Genomic DNA, 21,965 nt, shown 5'->3' on the forward strand with positions numbered 1-21,965 from the left:
GATGTCTGACAGTACTCAGATGAGTTTTAAAAAAGAATTTGGAACCCTTTGGATGTTAAGGGAAATTGATTTTTCTCCTCTATTTCAGAGGGGTAACCAATGGACTAGGTAGTTTGGACTGAAAAATTATATATTTAGGCTCAGATTTTTAATGGTGCCTCTAGAAATGAGATGTCCAAATCCTATTGACTGTCAATAGCAGATGGACACTTAGCTCATGCTCCTCTAATTTTGGAAATCAGTGGCAAAACGCCTACTGATTTCAGGCAGTTTACCCTGTAAGGTGGCTGCTTGGGTGGGTGCCCAGTGCAGATTCACGTGCTACCTTGCTGATTAGCAGAGCACCCACAGCCACCCATGGTGGGCAGCGTGTGTTTCTATTGGTGGCGTACATCTACAGTTGTCTTGCTGCACATGACAAAATGTGTTCTGCCCAGGGATGGAAAAAATTAAAGGGATCACTGATGTTAGGCCTTGAATTCTCCTAGACTCCTTTGATAAATCCAGTGCTATGTCCCACAGACTGCTTCCCTCCCAGTGCCTCTGCGTAAGATACAGACCAGTGCTGGGGTAGTTCCCAAAGCCTGGAAGAAAGCAAATGCTGTGCCACAGTTTTAAAGGGGGTGATGTGGTAGTTATAAGCCTATTAGTCTGACATTGATTCCAGGCAAAATACTGGAGCAGATGGTATGGGGGACTTGATTAATAAAGATTTAAAGGAGGGTAATGTAATTAATGCCAATCAACATGAGTTTATGAAAAATAGATCTTGTCAGACTAATCTGATACCTTTTTTCATGAGATTGCAAGTTTGACTGATAAAAGTAAAAGTGTCAATGTAACAGACTTTGCTGTCGGGTGTTTGACATTTTGATTAAAAAATGAGAATGATATAAAATTAGCATGACATATACTAAATGGATTACAATATGACTGAGAGATGGGCCTCAGAATAGGACTGTAAATGAGAAGCCCTCATCAGAGAGGTCTGTTTCTAGTGATGTGTTCCACAGGAATTAGCGGTTCTTGGCCCTCCACTATTTTAACATGTTAGTGTCCTGGAAGAAAACATGAAATCATCACTGATAATATTTGCAGATCACACCAAAATGGGGAAGTGATACATAATGAAGAAGATAGGTCAGTGAAACAAGAGTGATCTGCAGCAGTTGGTAAGCTGGGTCCAAGCAAACAATATGCCTTTTACCATGGCTAAATGTAAATGTATTTGTCTGGGAACAAGGAACAGTGCACAGGCCATATTTACAGGACAGGAGACTATCCTGGGAAGAAGTGGCTCAGAAAAAGATATTGGGGCTTCCAGAGGGGCAGTGAGGGTGCTAGATAAATGCCCATCGTGGTACTGAAGGCAAAAGGGCTAATGGAACATATAAACAGGGGAATCTCAAATAGGAGCAGAAAGGTTATTTTACCTCTGTATTTGGCACAGTTGCAAAGTGTGCTGGAGTAGTGTGTCCCGTTCTGGTGTCCACCGTTCAAGGATGTTGACAAACTGGAGACCATTCAGAGAAGAGACATGGGAATGATTAAATATTAGAAAATGTGGCTTTATAGTGACAGACTCAATGAGCCCAATCGATTTAACTTAACAAAGAGAAGATTAAGGAATGACTTGTGCAGTCTATAAGTACTAACATGGGGAAAAAATATTTGATAATTGGCTGTTCAGTCTAGCAGAGAAAGGCATAACACGATCCAATGGCTGGACGTTGAAACCAGACAAATTCAGGTGTACGCTTTTAACTGTGAGGGTAGCTAACCACTGGAACAATTCACCATGGGTTATTATGCAGTCTACATCAGTGTCAGCTTTTAAATCAAGACTGAATGTTTTCCTTCCAGGTCTGCTCCAGGGGGAGATCTATGGCCCATAGTCCCTTCTGGTCTTGAAATCTATGAAAGTACTGACTACTTCATCGGAAACATCTGCACTCCCACCGGTCACTTTCCCTGGCAGAACAGAGCCTAGTGCAAGAGTTTGAGCTTCCCCCAGTTTCATCTTTCTTGATGAAGGGTCTGATCCAGCACCTGTTGAAGTCAGTGGGAAAGTTCATGCTGCCTTTGGTTTAATGGAGGACTAGGATTTTAGCTGGACACACAAAATATTTGTCTCCCAGGCTCATTAAAAAAAAGTAGAAAACCCCAGACTTTTTAAAGTAATCCCCAAACAGTCCACATTTGTTAGTCATTTTGAGTCAGGAAAATCTCCTTGCAAAACACTGAGTAGTAACCACAGGGAAGGAAGACAAAGGGCTAATTTTAAAATAATATACATGCTTGTGTGTATTGTAACCTGCATAATAAAACAGCATTTAAGTAATTAGGGTTTAAGAATTACAGAAACCAACATGGAGCCATTCATATTGCACCGTAAGGATGATAATAAAACCTTGCTCTTGTAATGGTGCCTTTTATGCAAGCGTCTTGAACTTTTTTTTTAAATTCAGTGTAGTTAATTATAGGGAGAGAATAGGGAGATATAGCCTACAATTTCTTTAGTAATTCATCATGCGGCAAGGACCCCTCTTACCCCAACCTCGGTTCAGGTTAGTCTGTTTGGTCTTTCCAATTTCTCTCCCCTCTTCTCCTAGGAGTTAGGGCATACAATAGGTCTCTGGGGCAGGAAACCCAGCCACTGCTCCTAAGGCTCCCTCCTCTACTGTCCTGTCCCCAAAGCTGGTCTGCCTTGTTCTCAGTTTAGGCTCTTTAACACAGCCTTTCCCATAGTTCTCCTCCAGCCCTTCATCCTACCTTCTCTTTGTCCTCCTGTGGAGGGTTTTTAAAGGCCTCTTACCAAGCCAGTAGTGGAGTCAGCTGGAACCCGTTTGGCTGCGCCAGCTCCCACCCAGGTGCTTGTAATTGCCCTGCTTGTATTTAGCAGGTCCTTCTGGCTGTTAGGGCTACCTCTCCCCTCCCTGGAGTCCTCTGACTTGGCCTTGCCACAGTCATTGCTACTACATCTAGCAGAAAGTTTCCAAATTTGTTGAGCACAGATGGCACAAGTAGGTATTTCACAAGTGTTTTGCTAGAAGGGTGGTAAAGCACTAGAATGCATTAACTGTAGAGGTGGTGGAATCTCCATCCCTAGAAATTTTTAAGTTCTGGCTGGGATGATTTAGTTAGGATGGGTCCTGCTTGGGGCATGGGGCTGGACTTGACCTCCTGAGGTCTTTTCCAGTGCTAGGATTCTATATGATTCTACGTGATCTAACTTAAAATTAAATACTGCTATTCCCACAACTAACATCTCTCATTTGCTGAGCAACTTGCAAATGCCTAATTTTACAAAGCCACCCTGAGGTCAGTAAATATAGTTATTTTTAATGTATCTATGGGGAGGTTGCAACAGAGGGTTTAATTGGCTTTCCCAAGGAGGGAGTCAATACCAGAACCAACATGAAAGGTGTGTCCTTCCTGGCCCCAAGTCTGTGCTTAGAACAGTCTACTCTGTCACGCTCTCCTTCCCTCACCCTCAGTTAAAACTGGCTTAGTTGACCTATAGATGGACTTTTTATAATCTTACATTCATATTGTTGTTCAAACTTTTTCCTTAACATGGTATCATTATAATAACCATCGTAACTAGGAAACCAAATTGCTTGAGGGACTTGGTAACTATGTGTAAGGCAGCATCAACAGTTCAAATCCACCCTCAGTCCCTTACCAGTTGTGATGTCTGTTTGGGTTGTAAGTATCAGAGAGGTAGCTGAGTTAGTCTGTATCTTCAAAAACAACAAGAAGTGCTGTGGCACCTTATAGACTAACCGATATTTTGGAGCATAAGCTTTCGTGGGCAAAGACCCGCTTCATCAGATGCATCTCTTAGTCTATAAGATGCCACAGGACTTCTTGGGTGTGTATGTGCTTTTTTTTTTCCTCGTGAGAGCAGTGTCACAGAATCCGAGAACATTAGAACTGGAAGAGACCTCAAGAGGTCATCAAGTCCAGTCCCTTGCCCTCATGTCAGGACCAAACACCATCTATTGTCATCCCTGGTAGATATTTATCCAACCTGCTCTTAAATATTTCCAATTATGGAGATTCTACCACCACCATAGGCAATTTATTTCAGTGCTTAACCACCCTGACAGTTAGGAAATGTTTCCTAATGTCCAATCTCAATCTTCCCCGCTGCAATTTAAGCCCATTGTGTCTTGTCCTATTTTCAGAGGCCAAGCAGAATAATTTTTCTTCCTCCTCCTTGTATCCCCCTTTTAGGTACTTGAAAGCTGTTATGTCCCCTCTCAGCCTTCTCTTTTACACAGTAAACAAACCGAAATCTTTTAATCTTCTCTCAGGTCATATTTTCTAGACCTTAAATCCTTTTAGTTGCTTTTCTCTTGACCCTTTCCACAAGCATGGCTGTCTCAGCAACTGAATGGGCCCTGGAATCTATTCTCTCAGCCTGTGAGGTGATCATTTCAGGGCAGCTTGCCAAGGAGATATGAGGTAGCTTTAACTGTCTCTGGTGGTGATAGACCCGTTCTGTAGAATAGGAACACTCTGCCGTCCAAGATAACATGTACATTTAAACCACACTGTCTTGACGCTGTCCAGAAAGGTCAGCTCCATCCAATCTCACTATAAATGAATTTTCTATTTTTTCTGATACTTAGAAGACTTTTTGTCATGGTGAAATTACATCCCTTGCCAAAGGAAGCACCAGAGTTCCCACAGGATTAGTTCATCCATTCACAGACTGGCATTACCAGTTCTGGGATTTCTCCAGGGCAGTTCATCCCCATTAGATGTGCCATCTGTTTGACAGCTTTCTAGTATGAGGCTTAGAAAGGCCCATTTTGGAAACCACTTCCCTTTGTTTCCCAGGAAACAACTTTGGAAATTTCTCAGACTTCTCTTTATTGCTAGCAGAATTCCAACAAATTTCTTGTATGGAACTTACCTGAGCAGAGGTACATTGTGAGAGGTGGTGACTGCTTGGAGAATTGACTTTTACAAGCCTTTTGCAATGTCGAAAAAGTTAGTAAGGATGGAGTTCACAGTTGGCTGTAGAGGAGACTGACCTGTCTGAGCAAATACAATAAATTATGTAAATGGTAAGGCAGTGTTATCTGGGTTGTCTCTTCTGTCAGCCAGGGGGCATACAAGTCAGATCAGCAGATAATGGAGACTGGAACAACAACTTGTTCAAACTTGTGCAGATATGTATGTCCTGCAGAAGTAAAAAAACCAGAATGGTTTTTGAGCATTTGCTCTTAAGAGGATTGCCAATTAAATGACAGCATACAAGAAAAGGGTGTCCTGTTAAAGGTCAGCATTTGCCAAGAGTCTTTCTGAGATACTGCTGTTTTTCTCACACTGAGAATAGGAAGCAGTTTAGTATACATATTGGCAAATATTGCTTTTTTAGCCACTGTACACTCACATTCTAGGATTTTCTTGTTTGCCCTGGGTTTGTCTCCAGGAATTTTTTATGGGTATTTTCCAGTATATCTTTGTACAGACAAGAATATGTTTCGGAAGGAACAATGGACTATCCATAAGGATTTTTCAAGTAGACGTTACAGTCCTGTTTTAACTCAAGTGAGCTAACTCATTGCCAGTTAATTAACTCATTTGTAAATGGTAATCTACGCACTCCGCAAATGTTTGTTCCAGGACACGCACATTTGTGATTCAGCTTCTGGCTCAGCCTAGCTATTAACATGAATTAAAACATGACCACAAACTCTAAGGGGTCTCTAAATATAAACATCTAGGTTTTTAAACACATCCATTTGGAGAAATGCTGTGGAAAATGCTTGTTAACCATGTCTAAACAAGTGTCAGTTGCATTACAAGCTCTTCTTTCACCACACCAGAGATAGTTCATAAGCAGATCACCTGTGATGATCACCATGCCCCAGAATGAAGCTTCTTGCTTGTCCTGAATGGATTCTGAATATCCCTGTCATGTTTTCTTGCTGACTAATAACATATTGTTACTGTATATTAAATCTTCACCTTTCTTCTAGCCAATTCTGATCTCATTTGCATTGGTTTTACACCAGTGTAACTCTGTTGGCTTAGACTCCAGACTTACACCAGTGTGAGAGTAAGATTGCTGGTTATTACTCAAGAGGGGGTTACTTGCTACCTCTCCATCAATTAGTGTCCTAGCGATTGTTTTTTTCCCCTTCTGTGCTGTGCTAGGTCATCTCTACAGGGATTGAAAGTCATCAAAAATGTCTGTGATTTGGAAACATGAAATGTGGTTTCAGTACCTATCCCCATGAAGAAGTATCCCCTGAACAACTCAACAACAAAGCCAAAGACTGCATGGCTTCACGGGGAGTGAGTGACTGACTGTGCTGCCGTTGGCTGTCAGACGCACACCTTTCAACAGCCTTCCAGTTAACGTCAAAGAAAATCCCAGATTAGCAAAACCTTGCTATATGCAAGTGTCTCTGTGTATTAGATGTTTCCATGAGTATCGAGAACCCACAACAGAAGGAGGAGCTGCTTTAGATAATCGTGCAGAAAGTGATATTTGGCAGGGAGAGGGTACGGCACACTCATGATATATTGAGGCAGGGAAAATTGTTGGTAAGAGGGAAGTTGGTGAGCACATTAACTATGGCATTTCACAGTACACAGGCTGTGTTATGTTGCCCCTATTACCATTGTATCAGTGGCTTTTCCAGGTAAAAATAACAAGTATTTGCACTCTGTCTCCATTTTTCCTTCCTTGCCTCTTGGAGAAACGGCAACTGACTGGTTTATAGAACTTTTTCAAGGTTATGATCCTTGTGGGAGGAGGGGTTGCTGTCAGTCTATAAAAGTAAGTTCCAGGGCTGAGCTCTATCTCTGGTGGTCACCTCGTTGGCCAGGCTCAGCCACCTCCCCGTATCCATCTACAGTTTCATTGTTCCAGCAGGATGTGGCTGCCAGAGGAGGTCGTAATGGGGCAGCCAATCTCGCAGGTGGCTGGGTCCAATCCCAGACAGGGTTTTGAATAATAAGACATAGGCTTCAAATTGGCCCCTGCTCAGTGAGGAACTGGTGCAAGGTGCGGCTCACGAGGCAACGTGCTAACAAGCAACCTAGGTTGCTATGACAACCAAATGCTTCATTTTGCACCAGATGGGAATTCTTTAAACAAAGGTGCCTTGTGCAGCCACTTCTCTCCCCACCCCCTTTCTCCATGTGGATTTCCCCAAGGGGCTGCTGAGTGAACCAGTACCATTGTGGGGTATTTACATTTTGAGGCGATGATACGAAATGAATAAATGTAGCCCGCTGGGAGAGCTCTGCTCTGAGTGTTGTACAAAAGGAAAACATTACTGTGCTGCCTTTAATAGAAGGAAAGGGAAGGACACCCCAGTGCGCTGGGTTAAGGAGGAACAGATGCAGAGCCACAGCAGCCAGCCAGCTGGGGCTGGTCAAATTAGAGATCGTGGTGGTTTTCTTCTAGTCTGATCCTGCTTCCGAACTCTCTCTCTTTCAGCAATGAAATTGTAAAGACCGACTTGAAGAAGCTTCCAGCCCTTCCAACACAAGCCCTGAAGGAGCACCCCTCCCTGGCTTACTGGTAACCTATCTATCCCTGTAATTGTCTCGTCCATAGTGAGGCAGCGCTGGCTAGGTGCCAGCAAACAAATCTGAAATCTTGTTACAGGCATCAAGTCATATGTGGATGTGCACCACCAGTAGAAATGCACGCGGCCGCCCAGGAGAGATTCAAGTGCCATCCAGCTGATTAGCAGAGCACCCACAGCTGGCAGCGTGTGTTTCTATTGACGGTGCACATCCACACACTCCCTCCTAGACATTCGTATCCGTTCAGATCCAGCATCCTACAGCGTGCCAAACGTGTTCAGCGCTGTGTAGCTGCCAACTGCTGCGTTACGTTTTCGTCCTCCCATGCTATTACATTGAAAACAAACTCTGTTGGCAAGTCATAGCAGACACCCCATGTATCATCCCCGCCGCTGCTGCACGCCATAGCTTCTTTGTCTGTGCCCCCCAGCCTTTTCAGCAGTGCCGATAGGAGTTATTTGAGGAAAGGTGGTTTGATCCTAGGGCAGTGAATTGATTTGCTTTGCTAGTTGTGATTCTTTCATGTTTGTCTTTAACAAACTGGGCTCCCCAAGTCTGGCAGAGAGAGGGCAGTTTGCTTACCTGCTGCTCCTTTAGCTTTTGCTCCCTGGTCATTTGATGATGGCAGGGAAAACGTTTTTTGTTTTCTGATTTTTATTGTTACCCCCTCCACCCCCGTCCCACGGGAGATCCTCTCCATTTCTCACAGCGGGGCTACATCAGAGGAATTAGCGGTCACAAATGCACAGCTGAACAAGAGCTAACCAGCAAAGCTGCTAACCACTTTCTGAGCTCATTGGAAGAGATTAGAAGCGTCCCAGATCGTAGTTCAGAAGTGTCGGCTGTGGCACAGGCAGCGCGCCGGTGTCACTATGTCTGACCCAGCAAACTCAACCTTGCTGAACATCTGAAAAGTGTAGCCAAAGATCCCTGCCACACATTGATTCTTTTGTGGGCTAGCTGAAGAGCCTACTGTCTCCTCCACCAAGAGTTTGGTCTCTTCTTCAAGGTGAGACTTGACCCACCCTACAGTGCACCCACACATTCTTGCTTTCCCAGAGGAAAGTGGACAACTCATTCAGCACTCCAGACTCCATTGTTTGTCCTCTGCCATCCTTTTTCCTGTATCCACCAGCACAGAGCCCTGGGTCCCAGCTTTCCCCAGGCTACTGGACTTCAGTCCAGCCACTGATTTGCCTTATTCCTATGTACGGATTGTGTACACGGCCAGTCTCTGAGCTCTGACACATGCCCTTCGATCTTGTCAAACTCCTGGCTTGATTAGTGCAAGAACAGAGACTCTCACAACAAAGGCCTGGCAACTGAAATCCTCCTATGCACACTCCCTCCTTCTAGAAATTGGACTGACTTAGATAGGACATGCCAGAGAATCTGTTTAAAACACTATCATTTACAGCAATTAGCTCACAGTCATATGTAAGTTAATGGGAGTCCTTGCACAAGTAAGGTAAAGTCATAGGAAGAAAAGGTAGGAACAGCCCCATGTTCGAAAGTTCTTTTTTTCCCATAGGGTAATAAACCAAGTGACTTTGCCCATGACAATCCCTTGTGATCCTGGTTTCACTTCAGTGACCAAGTTGTTGCCTAACTTCATGAACTACAGTTTTTCTTCCTTCACTTGTTCACCCACCTACTGTAACCGCTGATGGGCAATCAGGCCCGGAGTCACTTCCCTGGGATATTGGTCAAACGTCAGATGATCTAAATGGAAAGAATTTTTAACTCCCATTTATTTTGTGACATTTCTGACATGCCTTTGCTATTGGCATCTCACTGATCTTGTACGGCAGAAGCAGATTTCACACTTTCGTTTGCCATTGGTGTCACACTGATTATCCTGCCTTAGCACAAAGCTCTGCTGGGTGTGTTCCCAGCACAGCAAGAGAATGAGTAGAATGCTTTAGCAGTTGCTTTTGTTATCTTATTTTTAATTTCCGCAAAATGAACTAAAATGACAATAAGGTTGTAACCACTTTGGTAAGATTTAAAAGCGAGACGTTGATTGTCTGCGCATATTTGCTCACTGCAGGCTTAAATGGTCACTTCTAGCTTCACCCGTTTGTAATAATGCAGCCACATGTGAACGCAGTATGAATAGAAACTAGTAATTTGTGCCATATTGGGGAAGCACAATCTTAAGGGGAGAACATGTGACCGCCCCACCTGTCTCCTGGGCCCTGCAACTCCTCCATCACCCTGTGCCCAGCCCAAGGCAGCCATGTTCTTCCCACCCCGCATTCCAGCCTCTCTTCCCAGCAGCCAGGCCGCTGGGCAAGGAGCAGAACAGCTGCTTCTCACGTGAGTGAAGCTGGCCACTCTGGGTCACTGCTCTGCTCTGTGCTGCAGCTGCCTGAGAGAGCCTAGCTGGGGAGGCAAAGGCCGCCCCCGCCCTGCCCTGGCCTGGCTGCCAGAGACAGGAGCCAAGCAAGCTTTACAAGTGCTGGGGGAAGAGCAGGTTCCAACTCACTTGGCCTCTATTCCCAACAGCTGGCTCAGGAAATGGGGGTGGCCCACTTCCACCAGCGCCCCAGCCAGGCTCTCTCAGGCCGCTGCTGTGCTGCATGGAGCAACTACCCAGTGTGGCAGCATGACAAGCAGCTGGACTTTCCCCTTCCGCTTCCCAGCTGGGCCTGGCTGGCCGGGACAGGGCCGAGCATGCCAGGGGCAGGCTGAGTGGGAAAACAGAGCCCCTTTTGGTCCTCCCTGGGCAGGCCAACCTAAGGGGCAGGGGGCACTTGACCCAACATGCTGCCCCTACGCGGTACCTATGGGCCAACCCCAGAGGAGTGCTGCTCACCTGGAGCGTGTTTGCACTGCATTTGGCAGGTCCGATTCCCAGTGCAGGTCGCTGGACTTGCGCTGGCTTAGCTGGAGCTCATGCACTGAAAACAGCAGCATGAATGTTGAAGCAGAGGCTAGCAGAGGCTAACCCTCCACGCTCAGACCCAGACTGGGTCAGGCATGGGGGACGTGCTGTTTTTAGTATGGTAGCAAGCATATGTCTGCCTGCACTGCATGTCACACTTCCCTGCTGCAGTGCAGACAAACCCCCTCCTGCTCTTGTGGCGCTGAAGTTGGAATAGGTGTGGCAATACCAGTGTGACTAGCTCTGGATATTTAAGTGCAGGCAGGTCTGCGTTAAGCAACGTGGGCTCTTAGGCTCAAACTTTTGGGCAATAACTTTTGATGCGGGGGGGGGGGGGGGCACTCCAAGATTCTGGTGAGTGCTCAAGGGCCGCACTTTTCTGTAGGGGGGGTGCGGGGTCTGGGATGGAGGTTGGGTGCAGAAGGGAGCTCAGGGTTGGGGACTGCAGTGCAGGAGAGAGTGGGGGGGTCTGGGAGGGAGTTTGGGTGAAGAAGGGGGTTTGACCTGGGGCAGCAGATTGGGGTGCAGAGTCTAGGAGGCGGTGGGGTGCAGAAGAGGAGGGGCTGCAGAGGGTTTGGGCGGTGACCTGGGCCATGCAGTTAGGGGGACGGAGGGAGGGACTGAAGTGCCAGCTGCAGGTGCTGGCCAGGAGGCACTTACCTGTGCAGCTCCCAGCCAGCACCCTCTGAGGCCGGCTTCCCCATCTGCTGCAGCCCCAGGTGGAGAGAGAGACTTTGTATGCTACTCTTGCCCCCACCCCCCCATCAGAATCTCTGAGCTCCTATCAGTTACAAACCGGACAATGGGAGATAAAAGATTTTGCTGAGGGATGGGGGCAGCGTGTGAAGCCTCCCCATTCCCCTAGGCTCTGGAGCAGGGAGCTATATGGAACACAAAGCTGCCTGAAGCAGCATGGGGCAGCCCCCACATGGCAGCTTCTGGCTCTGTACTTGAGGACCCCAGTGGTGTGGTCTGTGGTCTGGATCTGGCGGCTCGTCAGACTGGATGCCGATTGTGGCCCTATCTTGCCCACCACTGCTCTACTGACTTTCCTGGCACTGTTACCCTGCCCCAAGCTCCAGCCTTGCACTTCCTTGGGGTGGCAGCAGAATTCAGAATAAAGATGCCTGTGGCAATTTACATCTCTTGGAGCTATTATTTCCAGCTCTGTGCAGACTCAGACCGGCATCGGTTACGTGTCTGTCACATCTGTTTTTTTTCCATTTTTCTTTCCGTCCAGAAGGGCTAGAGAGATGATGAGATTCTGGTCTCCCCAGACTACCCCAGAAGCTGAGACCCTAAACCTGCGTTTATAGTTCCTGCACCATTAATCAGCCCTGACTGTAGGTATTCAGCAGGATGTAGATTTGAACTCCATAAAGCAGTGATGTACATGGAAGCATTATGGGCTGGAGTTTCAGTAAGGTATCAGAAAGAAGCCACCAGTGATGAGGAGCAGCTCAGTAGGTTGGAAGCTGGCCCTAACTGTGAGAGCTTAGCACGGGGAAATCTGACCCTGAGCTCCTACAGAATTCTGGCCCTACGTTGGCTGACAAGTGGTCTGCCTTCTGTTTTTTTAAGCCTCAAGGGAAGAGGGAATTCCTCATCCCTCCGCTTATAAGATGATTACAGAATTCTTTCCTGCTGGATATCATTTTTATAGATGGTTCTTTTGCCGCATTCACAGGGGTTGTTTACTAGCTGACAAGCCGCTTTAGCTTCCTGTCATTTCGTCAGTACCATAGCATTAGTCACTGTGTTAAATGGCCTCTGCCATTGGCATGTGCTATATGTGAGCTTGTATGTCACTTCATAGACTAATAGATTTTCTTGGAGCAGAAGCTTTTTGTGGGCAAAGACCCACTTTGTCAGATGTTCTGATGAAGCGGGTCTTTGCCCACAAAAGCTTATGCTCCAAAATGTCTGTTAGTCTATAAGGTGCCACAGGACTTTTCGTTGTTTTTGCAGATACAGACTAACACAGCTCCCCCTCTGATATATGTCACTGATGTGGCAACAGTCTGGAGTCAGAGTTGTAACCATGATACCAGCAGGTGGTCCCAGCCGAAGCCCCAGCACTTACATAGCTGTTGGTAGCAGTTAGCCAAAGACGAGCAGCTGAAACGATAAATGACACTGTGTTAAAACACTGCCAGAACATGTCCCGTTGAGTGAATGGTTTTGTTTGTTTTCATTGGCACGTGTTGAGGTGACCCCATTGTAGCAAAACTGGAGACAGAAGTTAGCCTCGGTGTCTAAGAGTGTCTTCCAGGCGGTGGCAGAAGTGAAAAAGAAAGACACAAAACAATACTTTGCATGGAAAAGGGGTTTGTTAGGCAGTATGTGTTCATGGTGTCAGTGTCATCTAGGTTTTATTATCTGGTGCAAAAGAAAGAGAAATGAGGAATAATACTCTTTTCATCTGTAGATCGTCAAGCACTTTATGGTGGGCTCATTTTACTGATGGGGGAAACTGAGACACAGGACAGTGATGTGGCTCGGCAGAATCAGAGTCAGGAGTAGAATGCAAATCTTCTAATTCCTCCTCTAGTGCCTCAGCCAGGACCATTCTGCCTTTTGAGGAAATTCTTTAAAGACAGGGCTTTACTTTGGAGGAAAATGTGCCACCGATTAGCTTCCACGCCCAAGGGGAAATAATGTAAGAAATACGCAACTGTTTTATGCATTTTAATAATAATCCGTAACAAAAGCAAACAAAACTCAGAGGCACAGCACAGACAGGCGGAGGTGTCCAGCCCAGGGAGCAAAGTGAAGGAAGTTAACATGAGGGATAGTTTTGAACTACAAAGCACAAAACCCAAAGCAAAGCAACATGCCTGGGGCTGGTTCTGCTCTCACACAACACACATGGGGTAACTGCATTGATTTCTGGGTAGTTACTCCTGATTTGCCCCCATCTGAAGTAAATCAGGCCTGTAAGTAATACTGGGCTTGGAAGGACATTTCAAAGGCCCATAGGTCCTCTTTGTTCTTTTTTATCAGTGGGAATGATGTAGACCATCCAACATTTGAGTCCTCACATAATTCAGTGACTGCTCCAGATGTTAATCTTGTCCATGCTGTTACATGGTAAGGGCCATTCCCTGCCTTCAGGTGACACCCGTGATTTGCAGTGGAAGCCACCTGCACAAATGCAAGGCCAGAGTTCGGCTCTAAGGCTGCTGAGTCTAAGGCCGTCACTTTCTGTACGTGGTATTTACTCTGAGATGTTTGTCAGGAGAATGAAAACACTCCTTTCCCTGCTGGAACAGTGCCCTTTACAGCAAGCAGTAGGCACAGGCAACCTCACCGTGATGCACATCGTGTATGTTTACACCACAGTAAAAAACCCGCAGCGCCAAATCTCAGGGCACCACTCTCTCTATTATCTTTACTACCTTAGTTACCTTTGCTACCACTATTCTTAGAACAACCTCTTGTTTTTCCACCTTTTAACTTAAACTCTACCCACTGTAATTCTACCCAATAACACCTTCCTCACCAATGGAAGTGAACAGGCCTCGGCTTCTGGATGGTTCAGAGGAGTCAGTGAGTATTATACCCTGCTTGTACTCTGCATTAGCTTCCTATTCCCTGGCGCTGAATACAGTCCCATTCTGTCTGCATACTCTCCATCAGGCATCCTCTTGGTTGCCGGGCTGGTAGCTGTTGGTAAAAGAAATGCTTGTTCACCTACTGACATTTTCCCTGATTATTGAGCTGAGATTGAAAATAACAAGATTCTATGTCTCCCTTCACAGTGAGGACAGAGTTATTGAACATTACAAGAAGCTGAATGGTCAGACAAGAGGCCAAGCAATTGTAAAGTAAGTAGGGAAGGACAACGTGGGGAAGCGACCTTCGTTCGCTAGGAGATATTCTACACTCGGCTGTAAATTCTGCGCATAACTATGTCTCCTCTCTCCTGCCTAGTAACTTCTTTTTTTTAAGCAGAGGCTTTTCCAGAACTCCACTCCTTAGCCTTGTTATTCTTCCTGTGTTTCATTCTGCAGTTACATGAGTATCGTAGAATCCCTCCCAACGTATGGAGTCCATTATTATGCAGTAAAGGTACGTGTCATTGACAAAGGGTCATTTACTACATTAAACTGATAATGGTGACAACAATTCTGGCTTCTGTGTACCCTGCACTTTCCTGAAAGTACTATTTCACTTCCTTTGTTGAGATAAGCTTTGTTTCAACTATGCAGCAGCTGTTCGGTAAATAGGATTCAGTAAAGGAAAATCCTGTTCTCCAAGATAAAATTCCAGCCTCCCCTCCACTGCCCCAGAGCAGCTGACTCCAGCTTGCAGTCTTCTGATTGCTGGGATTCTCCCTCATTAAATCCCTCCCCTAGGCTCGCTCCATTTGTTCAGCAATCCACCACCAAGGTGTGCTCACGATCCAGCTGCCACTGCTCCTTCTAGGCCTGCCCTGCAGTGGAAGTTTTTAACAAGTGATAACCAGTGCACATGAACAGGCCCATCACTGGGGTGTGGGGCGGACAAAGGAGGCAGTTGCTCTGCAGCCTGGTATTTCAAAGGGGCATGGAGCTCTGGCTGCCACTGCTGCTACTTTGACAGTGGCAGCAAATAGAGTTCCGGGCCCCTTTGCAACATCACAGCAGTGCTGCTCCGCATGGGTCTGAGGGGAGGGCAGGGGCAGTGCCACGGTCTGGGCGGTGCAAAGGGCTGACTGCCCTAGGCCCCGTCCCTTCCACTCTTAGTCCCTCCCCTTCCAGGGGCACAGAGCCAGGCTCCCCTCCCAGGGCCTGCAGTGGCTCTCAGCCCCAGCTGTACATAGAAAGGAAGCTAGGTTTGTTCTCCCTGGAACATTTCCTCTGTTCATCTCCCACAGACTTGCATCATTATCTGTACAGATCCTGGGCTGGTTTAGGTACCAGGGCATTATTTTCTTGTACCTCTTCAGCACACCTAGCATGCAGTAGAAATAATTGAACAATAAACGATCATAAATACAATCTCCCGAACCCATTCCCCGCACAGGGAAAGGCAGCCACAAGTCACGAAGTAGGACTCTGTTGGCTAAATCTTGCTGATCTGAAATGGTTTGCTCATCCCTGTCTTAGGGCAGCGTCCCCCAGCCCTCCTACATGCCCAGCATCCATTTGACTGCAATGGGTGGAAGCTGCATGGAATGGTTTGGGGGCTGGTGCCTAAACCAGCAAACACTTGCTGCTGTGTGCACAGTGCTTAGTGCTGAGGGTTGTTCCTCTCAACTGGTGAGCATGTGCCAGTTGTCAGCTAGCAAGTATTACACGTCGTGGGCTTTGGAGCAGACCTGCGGGTATAGCTACATGGCACCCGAGAGGCATGATTGCTAGAAGAGGTAGACGGATTAGCTACTGCAATAATGATGGCTGCACAGTCTGGCCATCTGAATACAAGCCCGCCTGACCTCTGAGTCCAAGCTCATGGCTACCCTGTGTTGTTGCTTCCACCTTGGCATTTTTAGCTCTCTGGCCCAGGCTCAGATAGTGTGAGTCTGTCTGCCCAGGCTGGGAATTGTACCTCCCAGTGGCAGTGCAAACATGCCCTAAGTGACCAATCCAACAAAACTAGCCAGGGAGGTTCAGTGGACCACTTACAGCCAGTGGGCTTTGGACTGTGCCCTTCTTGAGCAACACAGATATAGTGCTCAGTACAGTCATTTTCCACTCATTTGGTTTTGCTGTTTTGCCTCTCCTCCCCACCTGCACGTGCTCCCCACCCCTTTCCAGCATCTTGGCAAACTGGAATAGTTTCACTGGGGGTTGCAGCTCACTAACCCTATGCAGAGTTTGTATCGAATATCAGCCCTGACTTCATTCAATAGTTTTATGGCACACGCAAAATCCCTTTGTGCCCAACTCTGTCAGACCTTATCTCTTGGTAGCCATCAGATCCCGTTAGCACTGTATTGTATCCACTGATGTCAGGATTCCTGCGCATAAGCCAAGTCAGCTGAGCTATTGGGTTTCACCCCCTCCAATCTCCATGGCCAGACAAAGGAGCGTTCAGACTGAGACACCTGCAGGAAGGCAGGCAGCTGAGAGGATGAACCATTGCAGCAGGGAATGAAGGAGATCTCTCCCAGGAGAATTTTTAATAACTTCATTCAATTTGGAGCATTCCATAAATTATCATCTACCCACAATAGAAGTGCCTGGGATCTTTTTCATGTTCATGGGATCTTTGTGACCCAGGAATCCTCTGGCATGCTGTGTGATGCTCCCTCTCACAAACACAGAAATCCTTCCCTTGACAATAGGGCCAGGGAGCAGGGGTGCCTCAACCAAGGAGACCTGGGTTGGGGGGCAGAGTCGTAAGAGCACGCACTGGCAGGGGAGGGACAGAGAAGAGCAAGTGGGGGCGGAGTCCTGGGAGAAAAAGGTAAGCGGGGGCAGTATCCTAGGAGGCAGAGGTGGTGCAGGGTCAGGGCTTGAGGGGCAGGGCAGTGCAAAGGTGGGGGCCTGCGAAGAGAGAGTGGCATAGGGATGGGGTGTCTGGAGAAGGGTGGTGCAGGGGCGAGGCCATAGTTTGGGCACCAGTACTCCCCCGCCACACACACTTTGAGGTAACTTCCGCTGCTCCTGCCAGGGAGAGTCCGTAATGTTCCCTTCCCATCAAATATCATTTCCTGTTTTATCTCCTAGGACAAGCAGGGAATTCCTTGGTGGTTAGGACTTAGCTACAAGGGCATTTTTCAGTACGACTACCACGACAAAGTGAAACCAAGAAAGGTAAGTGTCTTCTTTATCGCTCGGAGATGGGCTCCCCTCTGAGAGAGGGACGACGTAAGGAGTTTCTCCGAGCCCAGCCTGAGCATCTATTCTACTACAGAAAATTGACACGCTGAACTCTGCCCCTGCTTTACTGAAGCGCTGTCGTGCTGGGAAAAATTGAGCCTGGTTAAATACTGCAGCTTTGGCTGCTGGGTTCATCTTGTCTCGATCCAATTCCTCAAAAGGCATAATAAGGGGGAACGTATGGCCTGAGCCTGCCAGGTGCTGAGCACCTTCAACCCTTTCGGCTTCACTAGGAGTTGTGGATGCTCAGCAGCTCGCAGAAGCGGGACTTTGGCTCAGGCCATAAATAGTCAGAGAAGAAAAGAGATCTGGAGACATATCAGTCAGGGTAAGTGGGTTAGGATTCTTTTGAGTTTTTTCCTCCCCCGCAGGGTTAAAAGCATCATGTTTCAAGGAGCAAACAGACAAATTGTGGGGTGCCAGATTCACTTGGATGAGTGGGCAGCTTAATGGGTAAGGGCCAATGTTAATCATATGGTGATAAAAAGGCTCTCTCACACACCCACAGGAAGAGACGCATCCCCACTTGCATTTCCACTTGTGTGGGACCCCTGCTGTGAAAGACACACAGGTCAAGGCATTGCCCACAAGTGCCTTAAAGCCCAGCCTTGGCCTATGTTTTCAGAAGTGATAAGCCCTTCTGGGCGCCTCCTCTTTGGGTGCCCACCTTGAGACCTCTTAGAAGGGACTGGTTTTGAGAGAAGAGGCGCTCAGTCCTTTCTGCAAATCAGGCCCCTCAGAGATAATTGAGGCAAAGAAATGTTAATAAAATCAGCTTAACGCCTTCAGAAGGAAGGCCTCCTCTCGGGGGGCATTTACACAAGCAGTGACAGCACCACCAAAGACATGCCTGTGAACTCTAGTACAGATGCATTACACTGGGGTAGCTCGTTACTTGCAGGGTGAGATGCCTTTGTGCAAGTGATGGTTTACAGTGCCTCTGGCCTGAGGGTTTGCACACACACAGAGCAACAGGGCTGTCCTGAGGCTGGGGCAGGGCCTGAGACAACCTCCCTTTCCCTGTGCTCCAGCTCCTGCCCCTCCCCTGCTCCATCCCTGCCCTGCCTCCTTACCCCCTTCGCCAGCAATGGGACTGGGGGATTGTCTGGGGCTGGGTGTTGCTAGCAGCAGCAGGGAGTCACCTCCCCTGCCGCACGCACAATGCATGCAGTGGCAGAGGCAGCTTGCTCTGCTCCACCACGCTCCAGGCCCACTGCGGAGAAGCTAGACACAGCAGGCCAGGAGGACGCTGCCCACATAGTGAATGCTACACCCTGTTGCTGCTGCTGCTGCAGCTACCGCCACGCGCAACCACCAGACCCAAGTAATTTCCTGCCCCAGCCCTGGGTAATTCTCCCCTCTGCCTCCTCCCATCCATAGGATCCTGAGGCAGACACCACAGGGCCCCCAAAAGGGCAGAGCCAGGGGCAGCAGCCCCACCTCGTCCTATGGATGGGACAGCTCTGCAGTGCAGCATCCGTGCCAAATCCCCACTAGAGACATACCCTGGGAATCTGCTTCAGCTACAGAAAGTGCCTCTCCAGAACACCTCCCTGCCGCAGCCTGCTTCCTGCGATAGGATGGAAGCAAAAGCAAGGAACAGAGAGAGAGTCAACCAGCAGAATCCGAAAGGAGACTGCTAAACTCTGGGCTTGCCTCCATTTGAGGCAACAGTGCTGGTTTCTTTGGGGAAGTCAGGCCCCTTTCTCCTGTGCTTTGTCTTTCTTTCTGTCCCTTGTCCACCTGCTCAGCCCCAAAATAGGTTTGCTGGGTACCGCTGTGGCCCTCACCCTACTTGCCTCCTGCCCTCTCCTCTCCCCTGCGACAAGCTGGGTCCCATCTAACCCCCAGCCTTTCCTCAGAGCAGCAGCACTAAACGTGAAAAACTGGCCAGCAGGTCAGAGCGCACATTGCTTTTGCTGAGGTGATGGTTGTTACTTTGGCAAATGGGCAGTTTTATGTGTTGCATGAAATCCATGATGCCCGTGGCAGGAATGCTGCCTTACTTAGAAACATGGGGTTCTGTGGCTTGGGGGGAGTGACCACAACTCTTGCGGTTTGGAACATGCAGGCTAGGTAATTCCTCAATGGATGCTCAAATGCTGTTTGCACTCTCTTTCCCTGACACAGTAAAAAGCCCAAGGTAGAGCAGGGATGAGCAACCTAGGCTAGTGAGTTGACCACGAGTCACCTTCCTTCATCTCAGTGTGGTCGTAAGATTGTCGTAGCTGAGATGGTCTCCTGGGATAGGGTAGCTTCTCTAACTGCACTTGTGTACCTGTAATTTACAGGATGTGCCAACTGACCGTAGCAGCACTTGGAACGCAGAGAGTGCACACACAGCCCTCACAGTTACTGCTACATGCAGTCAGCACGCACTTCACTTCCCGTGCCCTTGCTTTATGTGTCACTTTAGTAATACCAGTAGGAAAAAGGTTACACGGACAGAAATCAGAGGAATCTGGAAACACCATGTGGGAGCAATGGCAAATAAAGTATCTTGCAGGAAGTGTTCTCTGGAAGTTGAGAGCTGGGACTGCCACCCAGGAGAGATTCAGGTGCCGCCCAGCTGATTAGCAGAATGCCTATGGCCAGCAGTATGGGTTTCTATTGGAGGTGTGTATCTGTTCGCTTGGGTGCACGTAACAAAATTTATTCTGCCCATGGGTAGGAAAAATTAGAGGCAACACTGCTCACGGGCCACGCATAGAACCCCAATGGGCTGCATACAGCCCCTGGGACAGAGATTGCCCACCACTCAGTTAGCGCAGGCCCTGCTGAGTCCATGTGTCACAATTTTTGCTCTGCCTAGTGAGGTTTTTGTATTGCAGACATCACTGGGTGTCTCTTGTGGTATCTGATTCCCCTCCCTATGCCAGCAGAGGTTGAGTCTAGTTTTACAAGTGCAGAGGTACAGGGGGAACCCATTCTGCAAAGAAGCTGTAAATGTGAAGTGTGTGGGGAGGAAAGGCTGCAGCTTACGGCTTTTTTGAGCTTTCTGATTCAGTTTCTCTGCTATCCCAAAACCAAGAACAAACTGAAAAATTACAGTGGGGAAAAAAAAGATCTTTCTGGAAATTGCACAGGCAGAAAATTGTGGAAAGGACCCAGCTGAAACCAAGAAATGTACATTAAATTCATATAAAAACTTTGCTTGTGTTATGAGAGAGAGTATAATGTTTTCCTACTATGCCATCTCAGATAGTTTTCCACACTTATTGTATGCACAAGTATAACTGCAGTCCATGCTGGTTCATTGAGCCTATTGCATGTGAGTCCGTTAGCACTCAGTCAAAACCAACTTTTCATTGAATGGCAGCAGTAAGTCAGCAGTGGGTCTGTGGAATCTTACCTAGGTTTGTCAGCAGCTCTGATGAGGTCAGAGAGATGAATTTGTGCAGGTATCAGAGAGGTAGCCGGGTTAGTCTGTATGTTTGAGAACAACAAGTCCTGTGGCACCTTATAGACTAACAGATATTTTGGACCATAAGCTTTCGGGGGCAAAGACCCACTTCATCAGATGCATGAGTCGGGGGGTGGTTTCAGAGGGCTATTTAAAGAGTGGGGTCCCAGTAAAAGGGAGGGCCAGAGATGACAAGGTATATTCAGTCAGGGTGGAAGAGGCCCATTATCAGTAGTATGTATGAAGAGAGGAAAAAACAGGTTAGATAAGACAGGGGAGGTATGGCCCATTGTCAGTCTAATGTGGAGACGTTAACACATAGGGCAGAGAAGCTGCTTTTGTAAGGTGCAAGCCACTCCCAGTCTGTTTAATCCTTGGTTAATGGAATCAAAGTTGCAAATAAATTGCAGCTCAGAGATTTCTCTCTCCATTTGGTATTTGAAATTTCTTTGTTTCAGGACTGGCACCCTTAAATCTGCTACTGAGTGTCTAGGGAGATTGAAGTGTTCCCCCACAGGCTTCTGTACAGTACCGTTCCTGATGTCTGATTTATGTCCATTTATTCTTTTACGTAGATACTGTCCAGTTTTGCCAATGTAAATTGCAGTGGGGCATTGCTGGCACATGATGGCATATATTATATTAGTAGATGTGGAGGTAAAGGAGCCCCTGATGGTATGGTTGATGTTAGGTCCTGTGATGATATCATTGGTGTAGATATGTGAGCAGAGCTGGCAGCGGGGTTTGTTGCAGGGATTGGTTCCAGGCTTAGAGGTGAGAATTTGTTTAAGGCTGGCAGGCTGTCTGTAGGCGAGGATTTGTGCAGATGATGCTCCCATTTGCACCATTTTAAATCCAGAGTAACTCCATTGTCATCTGGGGGGTTTCAACAGAGCTCAGTCTCTGGCCCATAGTATCAGGTGGCTCCTCAAGGGCAGTCAGTTATTTTTTGTTGAGATCCAAATCTCTTGGTCAAGGTCCAGACTACAGATAAAATAATAATTATAATTATAATTATAATAATAATAATACAGGCTGAGCCTCTCTAGTCTGGCACTCTCTCATCCAGCAACATCAATAATCTGGCATTATTTTAGTTAACTGGACGACCATTTATCATGGGTGTAGCCATGAGGTCCCATAAAGTTTTACAGCCACCAGTCCTAGCTGTCAGTGTTCAGTGCTGTTATTTAGCATAATTTACCCCTAAATGTCTTCTAAGAGCCCATTAAGCAGTGGAAGTGGTAATGCTGCTAGACAATATTGACCTTCCATGGTCCAGCAAATTCTCTCGTTTGGCACCGGT

General features: G+C 47.3%; 1 protein-coding gene across 3 annotated transcripts in view; it reads left to right on the forward strand.

Annotated features, from left to right (window-relative positions):
- The window catches only part of FRMD4A (FERM domain containing 4A), a 301,838-nt gene that overhangs the window by 216,773 nt on the left and 63,100 nt on the right, over window positions 1-21,965 (forward strand). For all 3 annotated transcript variants that reach the window (XM_075017733.1, XM_075017741.1, XM_075017751.1), the window contains exons 8-11: window positions 7,469-7,552; window positions 14,209-14,274; window positions 14,461-14,518; window positions 17,104-17,190. In XM_075017733.1, coding sequence (XP_074873834.1) covers window positions 7,469-7,552; window positions 14,209-14,274; window positions 14,461-14,518; window positions 17,104-17,190 — 295 coding nt within the window. The remainder of the gene's footprint in view (window positions 1-7,468; window positions 7,553-14,208; window positions 14,275-14,460; window positions 14,519-17,103; window positions 17,191-21,965) is intronic.

The sequence above is a fragment of the Carettochelys insculpta genome, chromosome 1, assembly GCF_033958435.1.
Source record: "Carettochelys insculpta isolate YL-2023 chromosome 1, ASM3395843v1, whole genome shotgun sequence".
NCBI lineage: Eukaryota > Metazoa > Chordata > Testudines > Carettochelyidae > Carettochelys > Carettochelys insculpta.